At 27.3% G+C, this 26,056-nt stretch overlaps 1 protein-coding gene across 1 annotated transcript; it reads right to left on the bottom strand.

The window, feature by feature from the left end:
• Positions 1-19: 19 nt before the first annotated feature.
• Positions 20-25,754, bottom strand: CAH1 (carbonic anhydrase 1). Its single transcript, XM_065500973.1, has 3 exons — positions 25,564-25,754; positions 699-1,114; positions 20-628 (listed from the first exon to the last, which is right to left on the bottom strand). Exons 1-3 carry the CDS (start codon positions 25,598-25,600, stop codon positions 266-268), a joined length of 816 nt encoding a protein of 271 aa, XP_065357045.1. The 5' UTR covers positions 25,601-25,754; the 3' UTR covers positions 20-265.
• Positions 25,755-26,056: the final 302 nt, after the last annotated feature.

Consider the following 26,056-nt stretch of genomic DNA (forward strand, 5'->3'; position numbering starts at 1 on the left):
CACTTAAAATAAAAACCAATTTATTTTTAATTATATTATTTATAATCACAAAATTTGTTTAACAATGTTTTATTAAATTTTTAAATTAAATTACTAAATAACTGTCATAATGAGTGCATTTACAATAAAAATGTGAAAAAAAGATCAACAAAAAAAAAACAAACAAAAATGTTTATGAATAATTTATAATTATTCACAAAAAATACTTTAAACTTCACAAAATCACTCAATCTTTGTCATTTCTCTCTCTGGCTCAAAACAACACTTAATGTTCGCCGCATTCGCGCAATTCACGATTGCCCAATGGCAAGGGAGGGCGGAAGTTGTTGATCACTTTGCCATTCATTTCATTGCAAGGACATTCTTCTTTGACATCATAGCAGTTCATATCACGCATGGCCTCCAATTGGTCGTGGGAAACCTCAATGGGTGTTTTGAATACCAACCAAATGACACACTCGGAGCAGGGAGGTGTGGTCAAGGAACCTTCATAAGTCCAGTAGGTGGTTGTGCTGGGCAAAAGTTTGCCAGGATCACAGCCTTGGGGCAAAGTGATGCGATCACCCTTGTGTTTGACAAACTGCAAAAGGCTAGTAATTTTGTTGAATTCCTGATGATGCATGCCGGGCTGGAAATTGTGTAATAGGAAACAAAATTAAAAAAGATTTATTTAAGTTTAAAGATAAAATTTGTATTACCTTTAAGAAAACACCCAATACAGCCAAACCATCAGGAGCGGCAGCAGCTTCCTTGAAACTAGCATATTTAGTGGTATTCCAATGTACCAAATGCAATTCTCCAGCATATGCCTCACCATCAACGGTGTGCTCTGAACCCTTATAATCGCTGCAACCCCAATGACAATGGAATTGTTCCAATTTGTAGATATTCTCACCCAAGGGACCACCAGTCAACTCTGATTCGTTGCCATCAACATCTACACGCCAACAGTAACCGGGATTTACCAAACTCTTTGTGTGTTCTGGCACATAATTCCATTTCAAAGGAGCCACTTTCAAATCACTGCCTCTTTTGCAGATATTTGTATCAATGTCAACGGGCGATTGACGGGTACCGGTTGCTTCGGGAAATTCAATGAACCATTTGTCGGGTCCTAAAAAGAAAAAAATTAAGAAGAAAAATTTTAAATAAATACTCAAAAAAATAGAGTTGTTATTATTGTTTTAAAAAGTTAGTTCTTAAGATAATTAATAAATTTAGATTCTTATCAGTTTTTAGTTCAAAATTCCCATTATTAGCAGTGATTTGTTTTATAACTTTATAACAATTGTAATTTATTAAGTTCTAAAACTTATTTTCTTATAAATCAAACAAGTAGCTAATACCTTTTTTATCAATTATGCCATAAAAAAACTAATTTAGTCATGAGTTTTATTATTATTTATTAAGGGGACAATTTGGTTATCATTAAATGTTGAGGGTGATTTGAAAATGACCAAGTTTTCTTTAGAAAAAAAAACTAGAACCTAAAAATACCCGTATATTTAGATACCAGTTCAATAATATATTTTAAGTACTTTTGAATTAACAGACATTTCTATCATGACAGGGTATTAATACATCAAAATGTCAAGACCCAGGGCTTAAAAATAACAAACATATGACTGGTGATAACATTTTGTACCTTTAGTTTTATATATTTATATTTACAATTAATATATTTATATGTATATGAACGTTAGAGACGTTAATATTTAATGACCATTTGTTTTTGTATACCCAGCTATTGTTTTATAAATTTTATCGCAAATCTTTCTGTTTGTTTGCCATAATTGATGACACGAGCTGTTTGCAATAAAAAAAACACACAATTTCTTTAGTCAGTTTGACTGACTAACCCCCAGTAACACGAAGTCTGGTTATGTATTAACTAATAGTTAAACTGACAGTTTTCATACAAAAATATTCTTAACCGACAATTTAACTATTAGTTAGGCCATAACCGGTCTTCGTGTTAATGGGGGTAAGTAATATGTTTTCAGTCTCACTGACTGACTGATTGAATGTTTGTCTGTCCTACTGTTTTATCCGATCGCCTGACTGTGAGCATTTTCATTCGTTTTATGATCGTATGATCGTGATGATACTTTCTTAGCATGCATACAGAATATCAAATGAATTTTAATATAAATAACAGAATGTGGCAAATTTAATATGCATTAAGGAGTTTAAAATAAATATTAAATAATATTATTTTATAGCTTTTATATCTGTTGCATTGTTCTTTATTTTATTCATATTTTTAATGCATAATTTCTTTTATTTTACTGCTTAATTAATGCATATTTTTTTATAAGGGCTGTTGGTTGCAACTTCAATATGACTCAGTATCGAAATTAAATTATTTATGGTCACACAAGTTGTATGTTTATATAAACGTGACTAAATGATTTTATTAAAATCTGTGAAATAAATTGGAATTTTGTAGAGATAAGAAATAAATCATTATATCTAAATCTTAAACTTTCTGAGTCGATTAAACGATATCTAACCGTCCGTCCGTCTGACTGGTAGGCTGTCAATGTAAACCTTGTTCGAAATTTTGAAGATATTTCGATCAAATTTGGTAAATAAATTTTTCCAGCACAAGGACAAATACTATGGAAACTGCCTGAAATCGGTCCATTATTTCACTTAGCACCCATATAAATGTCCTACCGAAATAGGACTTTATCGGTCATAAATGTTTTATATATACGAAAGTCATGTCACCTTATTTTATGATGATCGTTCCATAATACAGGGCAACAAAATCGAAAAAACAATTTCGATTTTTGACACAATCGATCAAAACACAATTTTGATGTATTTGGAAACACAATAGTACAAAAATGTTAAATTTTTTTTTATTCTATGGAATAAAAAATCATTTTATGATGATCGATTCAAAACACAGGGCAACAAAATCGAAAAAATTTTGTAGGCTTTTTAAACCACTACACAATTTTGAGGTATTGTGGTTCCAGTAGTACAAAAATTGTAAATTTTTTTTATTCTATGGATAGATTTTTTTTAAAATTTTTTTTTTCTAAAATTGTGAATTTTGTTACATTATGTAGAGAAACATAATTTATGATAACTCAAAAAGGGTTCGAGCGACATTATTGAAGTAAACTTAGAAAGATTTCTATTTACATAGCCTTTAATCCGTTTATATATTGCGTTTTAATCGGCTCAATAGTTTCAGAGTTATATTAACAAATTGGAGCAAAAAATATATGGTTTTACGTGAAAATAGCATCTTTTGTGTTTTAAAAAACACATGAAAAATCGAAAACAGCAAAATTGTTCAGGTTTATTGCTTTATAGCAAAGCCACATGTAATAGGAATAAAATGAAATATCGATTATAAAAATCGATTGACTCTTTACGAATTTATTCACAATTAAGTGAATTCGCTCATTTTCACAAAATTTGACTTTTTTGTTTGATATATGTACATACAATTAAGTAGTTAATGTTCTTCTTTCGATTGATTGAATTTTGAAAACATTTTTCCCATGCTATTTATAAATTCTCACATACATATACATTGCGTTTTAATCGGCTCAGTAGTTCCGCAGTTATAAAAACAACTTCAAGCTAAAAATATATTTTTTATGTAAAAATATAAAATTTTTTTGTTTTAAAGAAATCATTAAAAATCGAAAACGTCAGAAATTGTTTAGATTTATTGATTTATCGCAAAGCCACATGAAATAGGAACAAAATGAGATATCGATCATAAAAATCGATGGATTACTTTCGAATTTATTTACAATGAAGTGAATTCGCTTATTTTCAGAAAACTGTATGTGCGAACAAGCCATAGGCATAGAGCGTAAACTCTCCTGTCAAAGACCTAACTCAGTTGTCAGAAACCTAAGTGGAGAAAATGTATTAGTAGAAAAAACTATGTGGAAACAAAAACAACACTCGTATGTGTGATTATTTTGAGTAATTATTTTGTTTGAGTTTTTTTCGAGTTTCCGCTCTATGTTCTCTATGAGTACAAGCGTGTACTTTGAGTGTAAATTTTACATGTGTTTTGTTATTGTAACAAAAACAAAACCCATGTAAAATTCATTAATTTTAAAAGAAAATTTTTCTGCTCATTTATTCAGTGTAGGGTAGAGTTTCGTGTTCGGTTTTAACCGAAACCTCGGTTTTTCAAGGAATAAAACCGAAACCGACAATTATTCTTCGGTTTTCACTTTTAATCTATTTTCAGTAGAAAAATTCAAAATTTAGAAATGAAAACCAAACTTTTTCATCCAATTTCTCTAAAAACAAATCAAAGTAAAAGTTTATTAAAATTTCTGTAAATTTTTTTAATTGATTCATATGAAGGCTAAGCAATGAAACATGTTAATACACAGCCTCATTTAAAAATATTGATTATACGAGTATATCCTGACAATTAAACTTCAAACGACTGTTTATTTATTTAATTTTTATACCCTTCACCTTCATGAGAAGGGTTTGTCATTCCGTTTGTAATTTCCACAATATAATTATGCGACCCTATAAAATATATATATTCTGGATCCTTATAGATAACGGAGTCGATTAAGCCATGTCCATCTGTCTGTCTGTTGAAATCAGTTTTCTGAAGACCCCAGATATCTTCGGGATCCAAATCTTCAATAATTCTGTCAGACATGCTTTCGAGAAGTTTCCTATTTAAAATCAGCAAAATCGTTCCACAAATGGCTAAGATATGAGGAAATACCAGGATAATCTCGATTTTATACCAATTTTTGTCCTATATCTGGATTACTAAGTCATTAATATAGACAACATGGATATCTAATGATAGATATTTCAAATACCTTCGCAACGACGTATATAAGACCATAGTAAGTTGGACCTACAATGGGTCAAAATTTTTTTTCACAAAAAAAAAAAATTAAAAAACAAAAAAAAAAATTTTAAATTTAAAAAAAAAATTAATTAACAATTCGAAAAAAAATTTCCAAAAAATTAAAAAACAACTGGAAAAAAATTTTTGTTTACCTAAAAATATTTAAAATTTTTATTTTGAAGTAAAATTTGGTGAAGGGTGTATAAGATTCGGCACAGCCGAATATGGCTGGCTCTCTTACTGGTTATACCCTTCACTATGAGTGGCAGGGTATATATAAGTTTGTCATTCCGTTTGTAATTTCTACATTTTTCATTTGCGACCCCACAAAGTATATATTCTGAATCGTTATAGATAGCGGAGTCGATATAGCCATGTCCGTCTGTCCGTCTGTGTGTTGAAATCAACTTTCTGAAGCCCCCAAATAACTTACATACACGAATGATACATCAATATCTCCGAAATTCTTCCCGTTCGGTTGCTATTTAAAATCGAGAAAATCGGTCACCAAATGGCTGAGATATAAGGAAAAAACCAGGACAACCTCGATTTTTGACCCATATATGGATTACTAAATCATTAATATAGACAATATGGATATCTAATGATAGATATTTCAAACACCCGTGAAACGACGTATATAACACCATAATAAGTTGGACCTACAATGGGTCAAAATCGTAAAAAAAATTTTTTAACCCGAATTTTTTATCACCAAAATTATTTTTCACTAAATATTTAAAAAAAAATTCTTTTAAATTTAAAAAAAAAAATTATTAAAATTAAAAAAAAAAAATGAAAATTTTAAAAAAAGAATAATTAAAAAAAATTTTAAAAAACAATTTCGAAAAAACAACTGGAAAAAAAATTAAATTTTGTTTACCTAAAAATATTTAAAATTTTTATTTTAAAGTATATTTTGGTGAAGGGTATATAAAATTCGGCACAGCCGAATATAGCTCTCTTACTTGTTTTTAAGTTAGTTTAGACTTTTTGAAACAAATTATTGAACATGATTTAATAAAAAGGTAAAATAGAACTAAATGCCAGGAGTTTAAGTTTAAGTTTTAACAATTTCTACACCTTCGAAAATAATTTCGAAATTTACATAAAAACCATAAATGATAAATGCTATATACAATTTTAGAGCTTCTAAGAGCCAAATTCACCTATTTTTATATAAAGATAAAGTTTGGTTAGAAAAAATTGAAAAATGCACCTGACGAAATGATAATGAAATGATGGTTGGACCAATTGCATATCCCACAACTTTATTATTGTATTTTTTATAACATTCGTAAATTTGTAAAGAATGTTATCTCTTCAAAAAAAAAAAGTATTAAGACCAAAATATTTATAACAAAAAAACGAGACCTTAAAAAAATAATACAGCATTAAAAAAATCAACACACTTAGAAAATAAACATAAACGAAATTAGAATATAATAGAATAATACGTAGACCAAAAGTTGTTTGTTGTCTTTTGACAAATAATAAAACAGTTAGATACATATGATAGATACGCGTACGCGAACGTATCACGTGCTGCAGATATGAAGAACAAAATATAAAAAAAAACCTGGTACTATATTCGCGCATTCATGTGATCAAGAAAGTAAAGAAATAAACAAAAACAACAATACTATATATAGTTAAACAAAAAACAAGATTTAAATACCAACATGATAAAAACAATTAGTTATATTATATATTAAATAGAAATAAATTAATTAAAACTTTAATGCATCATAAACCCACCCGAACATAATGTACTATTTTATGGCAAAATAACATTCAGCAAGACACATCAATAACAAAAGAATTATTTTGTTGATACAAAAAAGTGAAATTAAATGAAATGTTTTATTTATCATAAAAAATAGCTTGATAAAAAAGCTACTGCGATATTTTTAAAGTATTTAAGTAACAAATTTGGCAAAAAAATATCTGCCGATCCCATGCCTAAAATTCATTACAACCAAATTAAATAAAAATATTTCGATACAATTTATGGGAAACAAAAAAAAAACAAGTAAGAGAGCTATATTCGGCTGTGCCGAATCTTATATACCCTTCACCAAATTATACTTCAAAATAAAAATTTCAAATATTTTTATTTAAACAAAATTTATTTTTTTTTCGAATTGTTATTTAATTTTTTTAAATTTAAATTATTTTTTAAGTTTGAAAAATTTTTTTTTGTTTTTTTTTTGGAGAAAAAAAATTAGGGTTAAAAGATATTTTTTCCGATTTTGACCCATTGTAGGTCCAACTTACTATGGTCTTATATGCGTCGTTGCAAAGGTCTTTGAAATATCTATCATTAGATATACATATTGTCTATATTAATGGCTTAGTAATCCAGATATATGTAGGTCAAAAATCGAGGTTGTCCTGGTTTTTTCCTTATATCTCAGCCATTTGTGGACCGATTTTGCAGATTTTAAATAGCAAACTTCTCGAAAGCATATCTGACAGAATTATTGAAGATTTGGATCCCGAAGATATCTGGGGTCTTCAGAAAACTGATTTCAACAAACAGACGGAAAGACAGACGGACATGGCTTAATCGACTCCGCTATCTATAAGGATCTTTAGATCGGAAAATTATATTGTGGAAATTACAAACGGAATGACAAACTTATATATACCCTTCTCACGAAGGTGAAGGGTATAATAAATCTTAAAATGATAATGTAGTATATAAATAATTCTTTAAATGAGCCATATGTATTTATTTGAACATCAGAGATTCGTGTAGCCGAACTATATTTTCTTTAGCTGATTCAGAAATCTTCCCCAAAAGAGAGAACGGGATTAATTTAATGTTTTCAACTGCATTTTTAACATTAGATTCAGATGATGTTATGCGAAATAAAGATAGCTAATCTTAAAAGCGATCTATTTATAACTTTTAGACAATGTAAACTCTTCTTAGTCCCACAGATGGCAGCCTTTATAAAATTCAACTTAGATAATAACTATTACTAATTATAAAAGTTGTTTAAAGAATGAACTACGATCTTTAGCACTTTTTAATATTTTGCCGAACCCAAAGGTGTGTGAACAACTGTACTGCGTTCAGACATTATGTCTGTTTATCAGCTGTTTACGAAAAGTTTCTCGGAAGTACAGTAAAGGAAAATGTGATTCATTTTACATTTTGTAGCTACATTAATTTCAGATAATAATAGAAATATAGAGTATTATTTGAGAGCTTTTTGTTCTCTTATCAAAATAAATGTTTTAACAAAAAAATTATATGTCTTGAGTTATAAAATATTTATATTGATAGATATTCCACTGGCATCCCACTAAGAGACCAAAAAGCTCTTAAAGTAATAGACCAAGCTTTCTGTTGAGCAAAAAAAAAAAAAAAATTTAAAAAGGGCCCCTTTTGGAAAAAAAATTCGATTTTGCCAAAAAAAAAATTAAAAATTGTATATCTTGAGTTACAAAACATTTATTTTGCTATATATCCCACTCGCATTCCACTAAGCGACCAAATAGGTCTTATAGGAATAGACCCAAGCATTCTTTTGAGCAAAAAAAATTAAAAAGGGCCATTTTTGAAGAGAAAAAAAGTTAAATTTTGCAAAAAAAAAGTCAAAAATTGCATGTTTTGAGTTACAAAATATTTATTTTTATAGATATCGAACTCGTATCCGACTACGTGACTAAATATGTCTTCAAGGAAAATATCTAAGCTTTTTTTTCAGCAAAAAAGTCCATTTTGAAAAAAAAGTCAACAAAGTATTTGATTTTTCAAAAAAAGTCAAAAATTGCATGTTTTGAGTAACAAAACATTTATTTTTATAGATATCGAACTCGCAACCCACTACGTGACCAAATAGGTCTCCAAGGAAAATATCTAAGATTTTCTTTGAACAAAAAAAAAATTAAAAAAGAGTCCATTTTGAAAAAAAAGTCAACAAAGTTTTTGATTTTGCAAAAACAGTCAAAAATGTCATGTTTTGAATAACAAAACATTTATTTTGATAGATATCGAACTCGCATCCCACTAAGCGACCAAATAGGTCTTAAAGGAAAATATCTAAGCTTTATTTGAAAAAACGGTCCCATTTTAAAAAAAGTCAAAAAAGTTTTTGATTTCGGAAAAAAAAAATTTTATATTTTTTTTAAATATTTTTTTGAAAAATTGGAGAAATAGCTATCTAAACTATTTGGGACACATTTTGCTAAGAACAATAGGTAATAATGCCAAATCACATGTTTGGCCAAAATGTCAAATTTTATAACCGATCTTATTGAAAAATTGAAATTTGCACCTCGGTGCAAACTTCATCCCGATCGGAAGACATCGATTTTAAAAGTTGGTTCACTTGACGAGAAATCCCCCATATTTAATGACTTAGTAATCCAGATATAGATAAAAAATAGGTGAAAATCGAGGTTGTCCTGGTTTATAGTATATCTCACCCATTTGTGGGCCGATTTTCTCGATTTTAAATAACAATCGAACCGGGTCTATAGCGGATATATTGACGTATGAGTCATGTATATAAGTTATTTGGGGGCTACAGAAAGTTGATTTCAACATACAGACGGACATGACGCCGCTATCTATAACGATCCAGAGTATATATACTTTCTGGGGTCGCAAATGAAAAATGTAGGAATTACAAACTATTCCCTTGCAACTCATGGTGAAGGGTATGATAAGTCTCTCAAATTGTCGAATAAAAAATGTTCCAAAAATTACACATAGGCCTTTTTCCAGGCAAGTTTGCGATATATGTAACAATGTATGTTTTCAAAACAATTTGAAACACTTTATTATTTATGTAACATTGAATATTTTTATTTTAATTTTCCATAATTGAGAGCAATATCTTTTTATTGTGCCATAATATTTATGTTTATTTTGGCTAATATTTGCTTACATAATATTCAAAATATTGTGGAAAATCCAAAATCAATATTTATTTTAAATGAGGAATTTCTGATCAAAGCATTCTTACAACAAATCGAAATACATATTTCATTATAGTATTATTTAATTATGGAAATTATTGCAGCAAAAAAAAAAAAGAAAACAAAGAATTATAAAATAAAACAAATGTAAAAGCAACTAAACCACACATTGGAAATAATATTGACGTCGGCTGACAAATGAAAAAAAAAAACAAAAGGCGCTGAAGACGAAAATTGAGCGATTAAGTGACGTTTAAATAAAGTACAAAAGAAATGTATGTAGAAGAATTATGGGTAGTAAAAAGAGAACAAAGGGTGGATTGATTCAATTATACTAGTATGTAGAAGAATATGAGAAAAAAAATTAAGGTTTTAGTGTAAAAATTCTTAGGTATGACTACACCATTTTCAATTGTGTTTCAGAAGATTTTAATTGTATTTCAGAAATATCCAGCTGAATTTTAGGAATTTCCAATTATATTTCAGAATTTCTCTAATTGAATTTCAGAAATTTTCAATTGTATTTCAGAATTTCTCTAATTGAATTTCAGAATATTCCAATTACATTTCAGAAATTCGATTGGCATTTCAGAAATATCTAATTCTATTTCAAAATTTTCCAATTGTATTTGATAAATTCCTATTTGTATTTCAGAATTTTCTATTTGAATTTCAGAATTTTCCAATTGTATTTCAGAAATTTCAATTTGTATTTCAAAAAATTTTAATAGCAAAAATGTCTGAAATACATATAGATAATTCCGAAATACAAATAGAAAATTCTATACAATTGGAAAATTCAGAAATACATTTAGAATAAATTAAAACTTCTGAAATACAAATGGAAATTTCTGATATACCATTGAAAAATTCTGAAATACAATTAGAAAGTTCTGAAATACAATTAGAAACTTCTGAAATATAATTGCAATATTCTGAAAAACAATTAGAAAATTCTGAAATATTATTAGAAATTCCTAAAATTCAATCAGAATGTTCTGAAATATAAATGGAAATTTCTGAAATTAAATTGGTATTTTCTGAAATACAATTGGAAATGGTGTAGTCACAAAACAAAATGTTTAACTCAAGGAAATCTTCTTAAAGTCTTAATAAATATAGTATAATGTAGGGTATTATTTATTCGTTATAGTGGGTTATTGGTCCACTTCTTAAATGTTGAATGTTATTTTTAGATGTCAACAAAAAATTAAAAATTTTTATTTAATTAACACACAAGTAGTTATTGATTTTTCAGTACAACAAATAATTAAGAAATTTTTATTGATCCACGAAATTTCTTATTGATTTCAAACAAATACCACATGAAAATATGTACAATATGCAGATACAAATGTATATAATATACTTCTGTATTTACATATGTTTGCAAGAATGTATATAATACATTTATTACCCCTTGTGCAAACTGTTGAAGGTTTTTAACAACAACAGCAAGAGCAACATTGTAAATTTGCACTTGCCAGGTTTCAACAAAGTCTAGCAACAATGTTGCTCAACATTTTAAAGCATGTGTCTCCTATGAAAGTCTCGTTATTTATATTCTTTCTATATAGTTTTGCTTGTTCTCAACTTGTGTTTATGTTATTATTGTTATTTTCTCCTCTTTAAACAATAGAAATTCACATTAGTCAATTATTTATTTATTTATTTTTTGGGGGAAACAACAAATAATAATAAAACAAAATAACCGTTTAATAGGCAATTTAATAATTGAACATTACAAAATTTTGTATGATCATTTTATAATACTCATACGTACATGTAGACTGACAGACAGCCTAGCTGAGCTCCCATATTTCTATCTACATATAAAAGTTGCTTCTAATGATGGGGGTTGGCATTATAGAGCGTGTTTGTGATACAAAAAAAAAAGTTGTAATAATAATGAATCTTCTCATGCTATTGCAAATAATATACATTTAGCAATCTATAATTTAATGTATAATCTGATAAACGTCATTTATTAATGTTTAAGTGAAATTTCCTCTTAAACATAACTATAACTATCAGGAAAACTGATTATGTGAGACATAAATGCTTATTTACATTTATGTTGATAAGAAAATGAGATGAGTTTTTATATTAAAATGAACTGAATGATCGCGAAAACAAGTTCATTTGTATACACTTCATCATGAGTGGTAAGGGTATATAGAAGCTTGTCATCCTATTTGTAATTTCTACATTTTTCTTTTGCGACCCCATAAAATAAAAATATATTCTGGATCGTTATAGATAGCAGAGTCGATACAGCCATGTATGTCTGTAGAAATCAACTTTCCAAAGCCTCCAAATAACTTACATACATGATTGATACATCAATATATCCGCTGTAGTCCCGGGAAATCTATTTAATGACATCCATTTCATAGACCTTTCCAACGACGTATATAACGACATAGAAATTCGGATCGGCAATGGATCAAAATTTTTTTCCCAACCTTTTTTTAACATTAATTTTTTTCAACTAAAAGTTTTTTCAATATTTATCTTAAAGTATACTTTGGGAAGGTTATATAAGATTCTCTATATACTCTATTACGATTTAGGTGAAAATTGGGTATTCGGAATTCGATCCGAATACTGACCGAAACTTTTATAAAGAAAAATGTTAAAAGATATACAAGGTTACTAGCGTTTTTATCCCGGAAATTTCGCGGGAATTTTGCCAATTTTTCACTACCCGATTCCCGGAATTCCCGACTAAAAACCCTGGGAATTAAAAACTGACGAAAATACATAGAAAACAAGTTAGAACTCTATTTTTTTCACCAAAAAACAGTGAACAGTCTTTTACAGTTTTTTTCTTATATCTCGGCAATAATAGACCGCTTATTATTATTATTTATTTGGGTTTTTTCGTATGAAAACTTAAAAAGTGAATTTATTATTTATAGAATATATTTCTTATTGAATCATTCTAATTTCTTTAAATTTCTTCTTCAAATCCATAACAAAATAGCTTAAAAAATGTATTAAATAATTAAATTCTTCTTCAATTCAAATCTATTACAAAAAGGCTTAAGACAATTTTTTCGATTAATTTTGTAAATGATTTGATTTAACACAAAATGTAATCATTAAAAGTTTGAATAAATTCTGTTATTAATTAACTTTAAAATTAATTCAGTTTAAACAAAGGGTTGGATTTATGGAATGAAAGGCTGATATTCTTTAATTACGGATTAAGATTTTTGTGAATTAAGCTCAAATTTTATTAATTAATTCGAAGCTCTGATATTTAATAATAATAATAACACTAAGTTTTTATATGAAATTTGGCTATAATATTCCTAATTTACAGTATCGTTATATATTTCGGGAATAGCAGGGTACCCGGGAATGTAGAAAAAAAATTCCCGATTCTCAGGAATCAAAAAGGTCGGGAAATTAAAAACCCTATAGGTTAAATATTCATCGCAGACCTTCAAAAGTATATAAATACTGGGTCCTTATTAAATTCTAAGATGATCTAGTTATGTCCGTCCGCCTGTCTGTCTGTTGAAAACACGATAGGGCCCAAACGAAATTGAATTGAGAATTATTTTTTTTCATATCTTTGATTTCTAACTAAATTGCAAAACCCAATCATCTCTAAATCTATTGAGAATACTCTCTAACATGCTCTATTAACCAAAAATCTGTCCAGCATTAATTTTAATTCTTAATTTATTATATTTTTTTTCTCTAAAATTTAAAAGTCAAGCCCATTTGCTCATTGCACAAATACTTAATTGGCCATTCAACAAAATTGTTTTACGATGTTATTTAAAAATTCCATTTGTTAAAGCCGATTTTTTTCCACTCGTAACACATTTCTTTTAATTGCAAAAAAAAAAAATTATTAAAAATCACGTTTTACTGAGAATGAGAAAATTTATATAATACAAATTGGTAACATGTTTAAATTTGTATTGTATTTACGAGAATTTCTAACTACTGAAACTTCTAATTGTGTAAGTACTTTCAAATTAACAACGCTTATCGTTAATTATTATAATAAAATTTTACAGTTAATAACAGATATAAATTGTAAATGACATTTTGAAATATATTTCACAACTGTATTTGAATGAATTGAATGTTAAAATTGTTTAAAAAAAAACGAAAAGTTATAAATAAAAGGGGGATCGAGTCAAAATAAATATTTAAATAAATTATTTGTCACGATCAGTCAAAACTTGATATCTTCTTTATGAAAACTACATGTTTTTTTTGCACGTGACTGTTCTTTCCCCTTTCGCTTAATTTATTCTATATTTCTAAGTATAAATCCACTTTTAATCTTGTTTTTTTTTTATTAAGTTTTAAATTAATTGTTTTGTGACTAGTACAATAAAGTTTAATGTTTTTAAATTATAATTTATTCTTATGAATAACTATGGATTTCTATTATTATAACTATTTCCAATTTTATAGGAAATGCAACAGATTAAAACGTGTTTCCTAGAAAACCACACGATTTGTTAAGTACACGGTAAAAAAAAAGTTGTCAGATCTATACGGAAAAATGTGTCTCATATGATTGAGAAGTAAAATGATTGGGGTTGTTAATTTAGTAGAATTGTGCATCAGTGAAAGAAAGTCCAAATAATAGTGTCAGTGGCAGTGTCTGTAAAAATTATCAGCTGTTCACTGCCAATAAATAAGAGCTAAAAGCTAGATTAGCCGATCGTAATGTATACTTAACGGAACGAAATAGTTGATCGTTTTTGTTTTGCGTAAAGTAGTTAAAGCTCTTTTAGTGACAATATATAAAGTCTGAACCTGTTAAAAATAAAATTCCCTTACGAACCGTCTTGACTAGCCATCAATTTGTTCACTCAGCGTACAATTTTGTTTGCAAACATGCATTTGACTTGTTTGGACACCTTTTGTCAATGTTATGTTCCTGTCCACACGAGAAAAATTCATCTATGGGCAAGAAATTGTCCGCTATGTAAACAAATTAATGGCTTATCAAAACGTAGGGAAAATTACATTTGATGTCAGACATAGCTGTGCGAACAATTGTTCTGACATCGACAAGAGAGAGAAATTCTAGTGCGGACAAGAAATTGTTTAATGTGTAAACAAAGATGTCTTGTAAACAAGATGTCTTGTTTAGACAGGGGATTAGGAACGCTAAACTTTTAGTGTTCCGCAGTGATACAATACTCTTAATAATTAATATTAATTAAGATATTTTCAAACATATTTTAACAAAATGTTTAAGCAAAATAAATATGTGCAATTTATTGAACTTAATCAATGACGACTTTTTAACCAAATTTGGCAAATACATATACATTTTACCACATTGCTTGCATACGTCAGAATCTGCAATTAATATAAAATATGAATTTTTATACCAATTGTATTAACATTTATATGCTAATGAGACGTTCGTTGGAATTGAATGGTGGTGACCAATAAGTACATGATCGCGTATATATTGAAATTCCACAAAAAAAAGTAAATAAACAAATTCGTAAGAGAGCTTTGCAAAATAATTTTTGGCTACAAAGAAAATTAATCTTGAAAGTTGTGAACAAAACGTGAGAAAAAGTTTCAAATAAGAGACACTTTCGGTTGTCTGTGGCGGAGTACAGTGGAGGGGAAATAAGGAAATCATGATACGTTGATGTTTTTGAAACTTTTGATAATATAGGAAATATTAAGTGGGTGCTTTTTTCCATATTTTTATATTAATAACCCTGGTAACTCTCTTTGACAGATTGCTTTCGTTATACGATACTCATGCCTTACCCCAGGTCTCCACGTAGCAATATTTATTGCTGCAATTGTCAAATTTGATTGCGTCAATGAAATTAATGTAAAATTTCTTCTTTCTATGATTCAGTGCGTTTAATTCATACATATTTAATTTATTTAAGTACCAAAAGTAAAAAAAAACAAAGAAATTAGTGAAAAAATCAATCAACACAAAATATAAGCAAAATACACATCAGTTTTTCATAGAACTTTTCGCGTTGAAAATTTTGTATTTCTGACGAACGTTTTCTCCACCTAAAGCAATCAGCAATTGTTCTGCCGACGTTATTGCTTGTGTTTACCAATAAAAATTGGTACGTGGAGACCTAGGGTTAAGTTGAATTCGAGCCATGCCTACTTAATGTTACCAAATGAGTTTTCATGAGTTTATGGGATTCGATATCGAACAAGAAATCGAATACATTTTATTATAATTTCGATATCAAAATTATTTTTTTCGATCTCTAATTTTCTACCGGTCATCTATGAAAAAGACAGTCAGCATGGCCAGTAAACAAGTTAGTGTAGACGGGATCTAACTTAGATATCTATTATAATTAAGGTATTTTCAATACAAACATTATCAAAAGAACTTATCTTTTTCATTACTCACTTCTGAATAAGTTGAATGACTTTTCAATAAGATTTCTTTTAATAACATCAAAAGGAATTTTTCAATAATAATTAATCTTTAATTAATGCTGAACTTTGCATTAAAATGATAAGCTATTTGATGGTAGGAATAAAAAGTTGCACAAAGCATGATCTCTTTAAAACGTAAATAATTCATAATAAATTAAATTATAGCCATATTATTTTCAAATAAAGATAACAAGCTGGACATGAAATCATTAAATTTCACACAACTTTAGTAATAAAATAAATAGAATTTCGATCTTAAAACATAAGTAGATAAGGAGCTAATCTTACAGAATATTGACTGCAGAGCTGTGAAAATTAACTAACTCATTCAAATGTTCATAATTTTATTCTGAATTAATTCAACGATTCATGAATTTTATTTAAATAGAACTCTTAGAATGAAGCAAAGAAATTAGATGTTGGGAATGGATTTATGAAACGAATGGCTGACAATTTTTAATTCCGTATTATGATTTAAGTAAATTAAGCTCAAATTGAATTAATTAATTCGTAGCTATGGCTTAGATTTCAATTTACCAAAATTTAATCATTCAGTTGAATGAATGAATATTACGTTTTATGAATTAGTTTAAATATAAAGAGCTAACGAAATTGTTTAATGGAATGTACTGTTGAAATATTTAATTAAGATTATAGTGAATTAAGCTTAAATTGAATTAATTAATTCGAAGCTCTGGTTTGAATTACCTCAAGCCATAGAGAACATAGAGCGGAATCTCGAAAAAAACTCAAACATAAAAATTACTCAAAAAGTTACACATACGAGTGTTGTTTTTGTTTTCACAAAGTTTTTTTTACTAATACATTCTCACCTCTTAGGTTTTTGACAACTGAGTTAGGTCTTTGACAAGAGAGTTTCCGCACTATGTGTTTTCTCTATGCCTCAAGCATTTAAATATTAAAATTTTAAATGTGTTGGCAGTTAAGCATTTTTATACAATTCAGTAAATCTAATATATGGGGAATTTCATGTCAAGTGAACCAACTTTTGAAATCGATGTCTTCCGATCGGGATGAAATTTGCACCAAGGTTAGCTCTATTGGATAGTAACTCAGACACAATTTTTCAACAACATCGGTCGAGAACTCTCTGAGTTATAGGGGGTAAAATTTTGACAATTTGGTCAAACAGGGGTTTTTTCTTATCCATGTAACTTATTACCTATTGTTCTTAGCAAAATGTGTCCCAAATAGTATAGATAGCTATTTCTTCGATCTTTCGAAAAAAAATATTTAAAAAAAAAAATAAAAAATTTTTAATATTTTTTTTCCGAAATCAAAAACTTTTTTGACTTTTTTTTAAAATACGTCCTTTTTTTTTTTTTTTTTTTTTTCTTAAAATAAAGTTTAGATATTTTCCTTGAACACCTACTTGGTCGCGTAGTGGGATGCGAGTGGGATATCTATCAAAATAAATATTTTGTAACTCAAAACATAAAATTTTTGACTTTTTTTGCAAAATCAAAAACTTTGTTGACTTTTTTTTCAAAATGGACCCTTTTTTAATCTTTTTTTTTAGGTCAAACAAAAGCTTAGATATTATCCTTGAAGACCCTTTTGGTCGCTTAGTGGGATGCGAGTGGGATATCTATCAAAATAAATATTTTTTAACTCAAGACTTACAATTTTTGACTTTTTTTTTGTAAATACGATTTTTTTTCCAAATGGGCCCTTTTTTTAAAATTTTTTTTGTAGTCAAAAGAAAGCTTAGGTCCATTCCTTTAAGATATTTTTAGTCCCTTAGTGGGATGCGAGTGGGATATCTATCAAAATAAATATTTTGTAACAATTTTTTAATTTTTTTTTGCAAAATCGAAATTTTTTTCCAATATGGGACTTTTTTTTAAAAATTTTTTTTTGCTCAAAAGAAAGCTTAGGTCTTTTCCTTTAAGACCTATTTTGTCACTTAGGAAGATGTGAGTAGGATATCTATTAAAATAAAAATGTTGTAACTCAAGACATTCAATTATTGACTTTTTTTTTGCAAATTCGAATTTTTTTTTCAAAATGGGCCCTTTTTTAAAAATTTGTTTTTAGTCAAAAGAAAGCTTAGGTCCATTCCTTTAAGATATTTTAGGTCCCTTAGTGGGATACGAGTGGGATATCTATCAAAATAAATATTTTGTAACTCAAGATATACAATTTTTGATTTTTTGGCAAAATCAAAAACTTTTTTGACTTTTTTTTAAAATGGGCCCTTTTTGTAATTTTTTTTTTTGCTATAAAGAAAGCTTAGGCCTATTCCTTTAAGATGGTTTTGATCGCTTAGTGGGATGCGAGTGGGATATATATCAAAATAAATGTTTTGTAACTCAAGACATACAATTTTTGTGTTAAAACATTTATTTTGATAGATATCCCACTCGCATCCCACTAAGGGACTAAAAATATCTTAAAGGAATGGACCTAGGCTTTCTTTTGAGCAAAAAAAAAATTAAAAAAGGGCCCATATTGGAAAAAAATTTTGATTTTGCAAAAAAAAATTAAAAAATTGTATGTCTTGCGTTACAAAATATTTATTTTGATAGATATCCCACTCGCATCCCACTAAGGGACTAAAAATATCTTAAAGGAATGGACCTAAGCTTTCTTTTGACTACAAAAAAATTTTAAAAAAGGGCCCATTTGGAAAAAAAATCGTATTTGCAAAAAAAAAGTCAAAAATTGTAAGTCTTGAGTTAAAAAATATTTATTTTGATAGATATCCCACTCGCATCCCACTAAGCGACCAAAAGGGTCTTCAAGGATAATATCTAAGCTTTTGTTTGACCTAAAAAAAAAGATTAAAAAAGGGTCCATTTTGAAAAAAAAAGTCAACAAAGTTTTTGATTTTGCAAAAAAAGTCAAAAATTTTATGTTTTGAGTTACAAAATATTTATTTTGATAGATATCCCACTCGCATCCCACTAAGCGACCAAGTAGGTGTTCAAGGAAAATATCTAAACTTTATTTTAAGAAAAAAAAAAAAAAAAAAAAAAAGAGAAAAAATTTTAAAAAAAAATCAAAAAAGTTTTTGATTTCGGAAAAAAAATATTAAAAATTTTTTATTTTTTTTTTTAAATATTTTTTTTCGAAAGATCGAAGAAATAGCTATCTATACTATTTGGGACACATTTTGCTAAGAACAATAGGTAATAAGTTACATGGATAAGAAAAAACCCCTGTTTGACCAAATTTTCAAAATTTTACCCCCTATAACTCAGAGAGTTCTCCACCGATCGGAAGACATCGATTTCAAAAGTTAGTTCACTTGACATGAAATGCCCCATATAAAAATCTCGTGTCACAATGTTAGTGTTTGAACTCCTCCGAAACGGCTCAACTGATTTTTATGAAATTTTGTATGTATGCTTGGTAGGTATGAGAATAGGTCGTAAAGTATATTTCATACCGCTAGGTCATGATTTATTTTTTTATTTATTTTTACAAATTTTTTAAAGTTTTTTTTTCGCATTTTATTTATTTGGCATTAAAAAATATTTGGCATCAACCGACCCTCACCCATCCGTTTCTTAGCCGATATTTAAGTATTTTGTATGAGCAATATCCAAATATCAATATTTACCTATTTTTATGAAATTTTTAACATATTTTTGGTAGGTACGAGAATATTATATTTCATATCGCTAGGACATTAGGATGTCCCTATCCACCCATTTTTTAAATATTTTTCGCAAAAAAATTTTGTTTGTATTTCTCTTCATTTGGCATCAAAAATACCTATAATGCCAAATTCACTTAGAATACATTCGTTATTTTTTATTTAACAACCAAAATATTCACTAGAAATAATTTGTATGGCAGAACAACGTTTGCCGGATCAGCTAGTTTGTTTATAATTTCTTTATTATTAATTTGTGATCCTTTGTTTGGACATCTTTTGTCAATGTTATGTCCCTGTCCACACGAGACAAAGTAAACAAATTGATGGCATGACAGACGACAACTTATATACATATAAAATAACATTTATTTCACCATCAGTGCCACTGTTTTATACATATGAGTTGTCAAAATAATAAATGGATCATAAACTTTGAAGCAAAGTTTTTTAGTTATTTAAATTATGAAGTCAACATTTACGAAATACCTAATGTATTAACAAATTTAACAGCCGTCTTAAATGCTTTATTTTAAAATTATATATAGGTAAACATTTGTATTAATTATTATACCCTTCACCTTCGTGAGAAGGATGTATAAGTTTGTCATTCCGTTTGTAATTTCCACATTATAATTTTCCGACCCTATAAAGTATTCTGGATCCTTATAGATAGCGGAGTCGATTAAGCCATGTCCGTCTGTCTGTCTGTTGAAATCAATTTTCTGAAGATCCCAGATATCTTCGGAATCAAAATCTTCATTAATTCTGTCAGACATGTTTTCGAGAAGATTCCTATTTAAAATTAGCAAAATCGGTCCACAAATGGCGGAGATATGAGGAAAAAACCAGGACAACCTCGATTTTTGACCTATATGTGGTCATTAATATAGACAATATGGATATCCAAAATCGGAACCCGAATTTATTTTTCACCAACAAAAAAAATTTAAAAAGACCAAACAAATTTTTAAAATTTAAAAAAACAAAATTTTAAATTTACAAAAAAAAAATCGAAAATATAAATTCGAAATTTTTTTTTACAAAAAATTAAAAAAAAAAATTTTGTTAACCTAAAAATATTTAAAACTTTTATTTTGAAGTATAATTTGGTGAAGGGTATATAAGATTCGGCACTGCCATATATAGCTCTCTTACTTGTTTAGAATCATTATGTATGTAATGTTTTTTTATGGAATTGAGTTTGTGATTCCCGAAAATGATTCACATTAAATATATAAATAAATTTAGTAGCAACAGTGTCAAACAAATTGAATATTTGCAAATCATTGTAATCAACATTTTTAATAAAAAAATCTAAGTTTGACATTAATCAATATCTATTGGAAAATATTCGAATATATTGCGAAGAGTTTTCTTTAACCATAATTATTATAAGCTTTTTTTGAATTAAACAAATCGAATAATGTTCGTATTAAGTTTCAATCAGGACATCTAATTAATTAATTTAAGCTTAATTAACTGAAATCTTCCTTAAAATCATTCACAATTAAATAATTATTTAGTTTCATTCAAAGATAAATTTAATGATTCAATGAGGAACTAATTTCTATAGGAATGAATTCTATAAAGAATGAATTCAATATATATGAAGTAGTAAGAAATTAAGCCTTAGAATTAATTCGTAATGCATGTTTTAATGCAGTAATTAAAATCTTAAATTTGATTTAAAGAATTTAATTAACCAATAATTCTCTAGAAACTTTGATCTCACTCAATATATTTAGTCCTGTAGAAATCTATGGACTGATGATACATATCCATTAAAGTAGCTACAATCAGCTAATTACGTTACGTTAAAAATTAGTTGACAAATCAGGCCTTTTATTACATTTAATTAAAAAACAATAAATCAAGTACTTTACATAAGTTTCTCATAATTAAAAATTAGAACACTTGTGTTAGCCGTTTGAAAACTTTTCAAATCACTTTTTAATGACTAACATTACTGTCGAAAAACGTCAATATTTTAATTAACTTTTTTTCTAAAGATCTTAACTTTGTAGTACGAGTCTTATCGTGATTTCGATAACGTGTATTAGTGTTCAATTTAAAATATCTAGTATGAACTAATTTCAAAAAAAAAACAATGTTTAATACTTGAAATTAGTAATTGTTTCTGTGATTTTTGTTGAGATTAAAAGAAAGGGTATTTATATTTCCAACAATTTAAAAATGAGTTTTAATTAGAGTTCTGGAGTAATCAAACATTCAAAATCAGGATATAAATTTTGAAAATGGTAGACTATGTTCAATGATTAAATTTTTGTTAATTTAAATATAAATAATCCAAATTGCATGAAAATATTTGTTTTTGTTTTTAATCATTTACATAATGTATTGAAAAATATTTTCTAAAGCAAATTGGTAGTAGATTTGAATGGAAGAAAAATTTAATGATTCGATATATTTAATTAAGCTAAATTACAATAGATTTTAATTGAAGACAATCTGAAAGATTCAATAAGGATTTAATTCTATAAAAAAAGAATTCTTAAAGAAATGAATTCAATACGTTTAAATTACTATTGAATTAAGCCTATAAACTAATTAGTAATTAATGGTTTAATATAATTATTAGAAAATCAAATATGATTTTCATTCCAAATATGTCACAGATGTCATAGAATTCCATTTCCACGAAAGTGGAATTAATTCCGTATTTTGCTTCTGGAATGAATATTTGTTTGTAGTTATTGTTTTTTCCCAAATTTTTAATCAATTTCTTTACTAGAAACATTACTTTTGTTTTAATATACAAAACGTAGTCAAATTAAAATCGGAAAAACATAATTATTATAATGATTATAATAATCGTAGTCAAATTAAAATCGAAAAAACATAATTATTATAATTATGTTTTTCCGATTCCAAAAGTAATGTTTCTAGTAAAGCAATTATTTAAAAATTTGGGAAAAACCAATAACTACAAACAAATATTAATTCCAGAAGCAAAATACGAAATTAATTCCACTTTCGTGGAAATGGAATTCTGTGACATCTGTTACGAAAATATTTGGAATGAAAATCATATTTGATTTTCTAATAATTCCATTAAACCATTAATTACTAATTAGTTTATAGGCTTAATTCAATAGTAATTTAAACGTATTGAATTCATTCCTTTAAGAATTCATTTTTTATAGAATTAATTCCTTATTGAATCTTTCAAATTGTCTTTAATCCAAATCCATTGTAATTTAGCGTAATTAAATATATCGAATCATTAAATTTGTTTTCCATTCAAATCTATTACCTATTTGCTTTAGAAAACATTTTTCAATTAAAAAAAAACAAATATTTTCATGCAATTTGTATTATTTATATTTAAATTAACAAAAATTAAAAAATTATATTTTGGGATGTAACAAAATCCAACGGAATCTGAAGAAGCTAAAATTAAATCGATTGGAATAATAGCTATGAAATTAAACCATTTCGAACGAAATGTGGCCTGATAAAAAATGTATGTATGTAGGACATCCATATACGACCTATTCGGAACAGCTTCTCCTGTTCAAAATATTTTATTTTAAATATATTTTGCTCTTCCGTCCGCGTTTTTGGAGATAGGGAAGTAGTTCAGTGACAAATCGTTTAAAACCAGTGATGGGCACTCAAAGCCACCAAGGGCCGAGCGCATTTGACTATTCAAATGTAAATGGTTCCTATTTTTCGTAAATCTGTTATACTGTCTACTTTTTTAGAGGGCCGAAAAATATGACAAAAATTTTGAAAATAGAAAAAGTTTTAATTGCACTAAGTATTAGTAATTTGTGAATTTTTTTTTCTGAAATATGACATAGATATTTCAACAAAACTTTTGAAAAAACTTAAGTAAATTTGTTGCAAGAAATAAAAAATAGGAATATAGACAAAACAGTTTTACACAATTTTTTTTATAGAAAAAACTGTTATACACAAATTTTTCTTTTAAAAAAACAACTATACTTGAATTTTTCTATATAAAAAAACTGTTATACAAAAATGTTTCTATATAAAAAAATGTACACACAATTTGTTCTATAAAAAAAGAGTTATACACAAATTTTTATATAGAAAAAACTGTTATATATTAATTTTTCATTACAACAAACTGTTATATAAAATTTTTGTATAGAAAAAACTTTTATACACATCTTTTTGTATATAAAAAACTGATATGCACACATTTTTCTATAGAAAAAACTGTAATACTTAATTTTTTCTATAGAAAAAATATGTTATACAAAAATGTTTCTATATATAAAACTGTTATACACAAATTGTTCTATAGAAAAACTGTTATACACAATTATTTTTATAGAAAAAAACTGTTATACACATATATTTTTACAGAAAAACTGTTATAGAAATATTTTTCTTTACAAAAAAAAACTGTTGTACACAAATGTATCTATAGAAAAACTGTTATACACAAATTTTCCTATAGCAAATCTGTTATACACAAATATTTCTATAGAAAAAACTGTTATACACATATATTTTTACAGAAAAACTGTTATAGAAATATTTTTTCTTTACAAAAAACTGTTATACACAAATGTTAATATAGAAAGAACTGTTATACACAAATGTATCTATAGAAAAACAGTTTTACACAAATTTTCGTATAGAAAAACTGTTATACATAATTATTTTCATAGAAAAAACTATTATACACAAATAATTCTATAGAAAAAATTGTTATACACATATATTTTTACAGAAAAAATGTTATAGACATATTTTTCTTTACAAAAAACTGTTATACACAAATGTATCTATAGAAAAAACTGTTATCCACAAAAGAGTCTATATAAAATTATTTTATATGTGGTCAACTTTGATGTCCTGTAGCTGGACCTGCATTCTAAAATGTCAGGTTCTAGTCTATGTTTTTTATTTACATTGTTTTACAATCAGTCCAATAATAAAATAGGAAGTTGATATTTTTACAGGGTCACATAACTTTTTTCTTTGTTACCATTTCCTTCACTTGTCAAATTTTTAAACTGACAATTTTAACGGAAATTTTACTGTCTACTGTAGAAAGTGTTAATTTGTTCAACTGATCTCGTATTAAAAACAATTATGTACATGGAAAAACTTCAATACAATGACTGCATCACACAATTGAAACAAAAACAAGTTTTTTTTGTTTAACAACAACAACAACAAAAATCCAGAACATTACACAAATTTATTGCAATCAAAAAAATTTAATCACACAACATATAACATTGTTAAAGTCTGTTTTGTAAAATATATTTTCAATTATTTATTTACTACAACTTTCGGGAAGTGAAATTGCACTTTGGTGAAAAGACACAAAATAAAAAAAAGTTCAAACTGACATCCATTATACGAGTTTTACTACAAAACTTACACACATTCGAAATACAAAAAAAAAATATCGATCACGAGACTTTTGTTGTAATTATAATCGAACTTAAAATATTACACTGCAATCGAAGTGAAACAGGCACGAGTTGGAATATATTCATTTAAAAACAATAACAATATGAACGTGTTTAAATGCGAAAAACGAATACTACAACAACAACAAGTAATTCTTATTTGTAAATAAAAAATATAAACAGAGATTAATTTAGAACGAGAGAATAAAAAAGCACCACTAAAACTTTCATAACACTCTAATTTTTAAAAAAAAAACTACTCTATGTAATCGAACTTAGCTTAAAGTAAACACTACTCTTACCATTTTCTTGAGTGTAACCCCAGTGATGAGAGCTCATATTTAATGTAAAAGTTTATATAAACGAAACAAAAAAACAGCGAACTTTGAATTGAAAACCGTTTCAGAGAGATCTGTAACAAAAGATCTTCGCTAGAATAGACGACCGTTAAATCGTTGGAATGCTTTGTTTTTTTAAAGATCGAACGACCGTTAAAAGGTTTGTTTAAGGAAAACTTGGTTGATTAAGACTTAAGTTTTTTTCAAACGTTGTGTACTGTTAGTCTGCTAAATGAAGACTGAAAGTTGTCTATATCGCTCGATACAGAACAGAACAAAAAAACAAAACAGTTTTAGGCGTAAGTGAGTGAAAAGTGTTTACGAGTACCAGACAAACATACAGATATATGTACATAATATGTATATATACATATGTATATGAAGAATATAAGCTGTGCTGTGTTGTTGTCGTTGCTTATGGTGTTGATGTTGCGATTGCTGTTGCTGCTGCACAGTG

The sequence above is a fragment of the Calliphora vicina genome, chromosome 2, assembly GCF_958450345.1.
Source record: "Calliphora vicina chromosome 2, idCalVici1.1, whole genome shotgun sequence".
In the NCBI taxonomy this organism is placed as follows: domain Eukaryota; kingdom Metazoa; phylum Arthropoda; class Insecta; order Diptera; family Calliphoridae; genus Calliphora; species Calliphora vicina.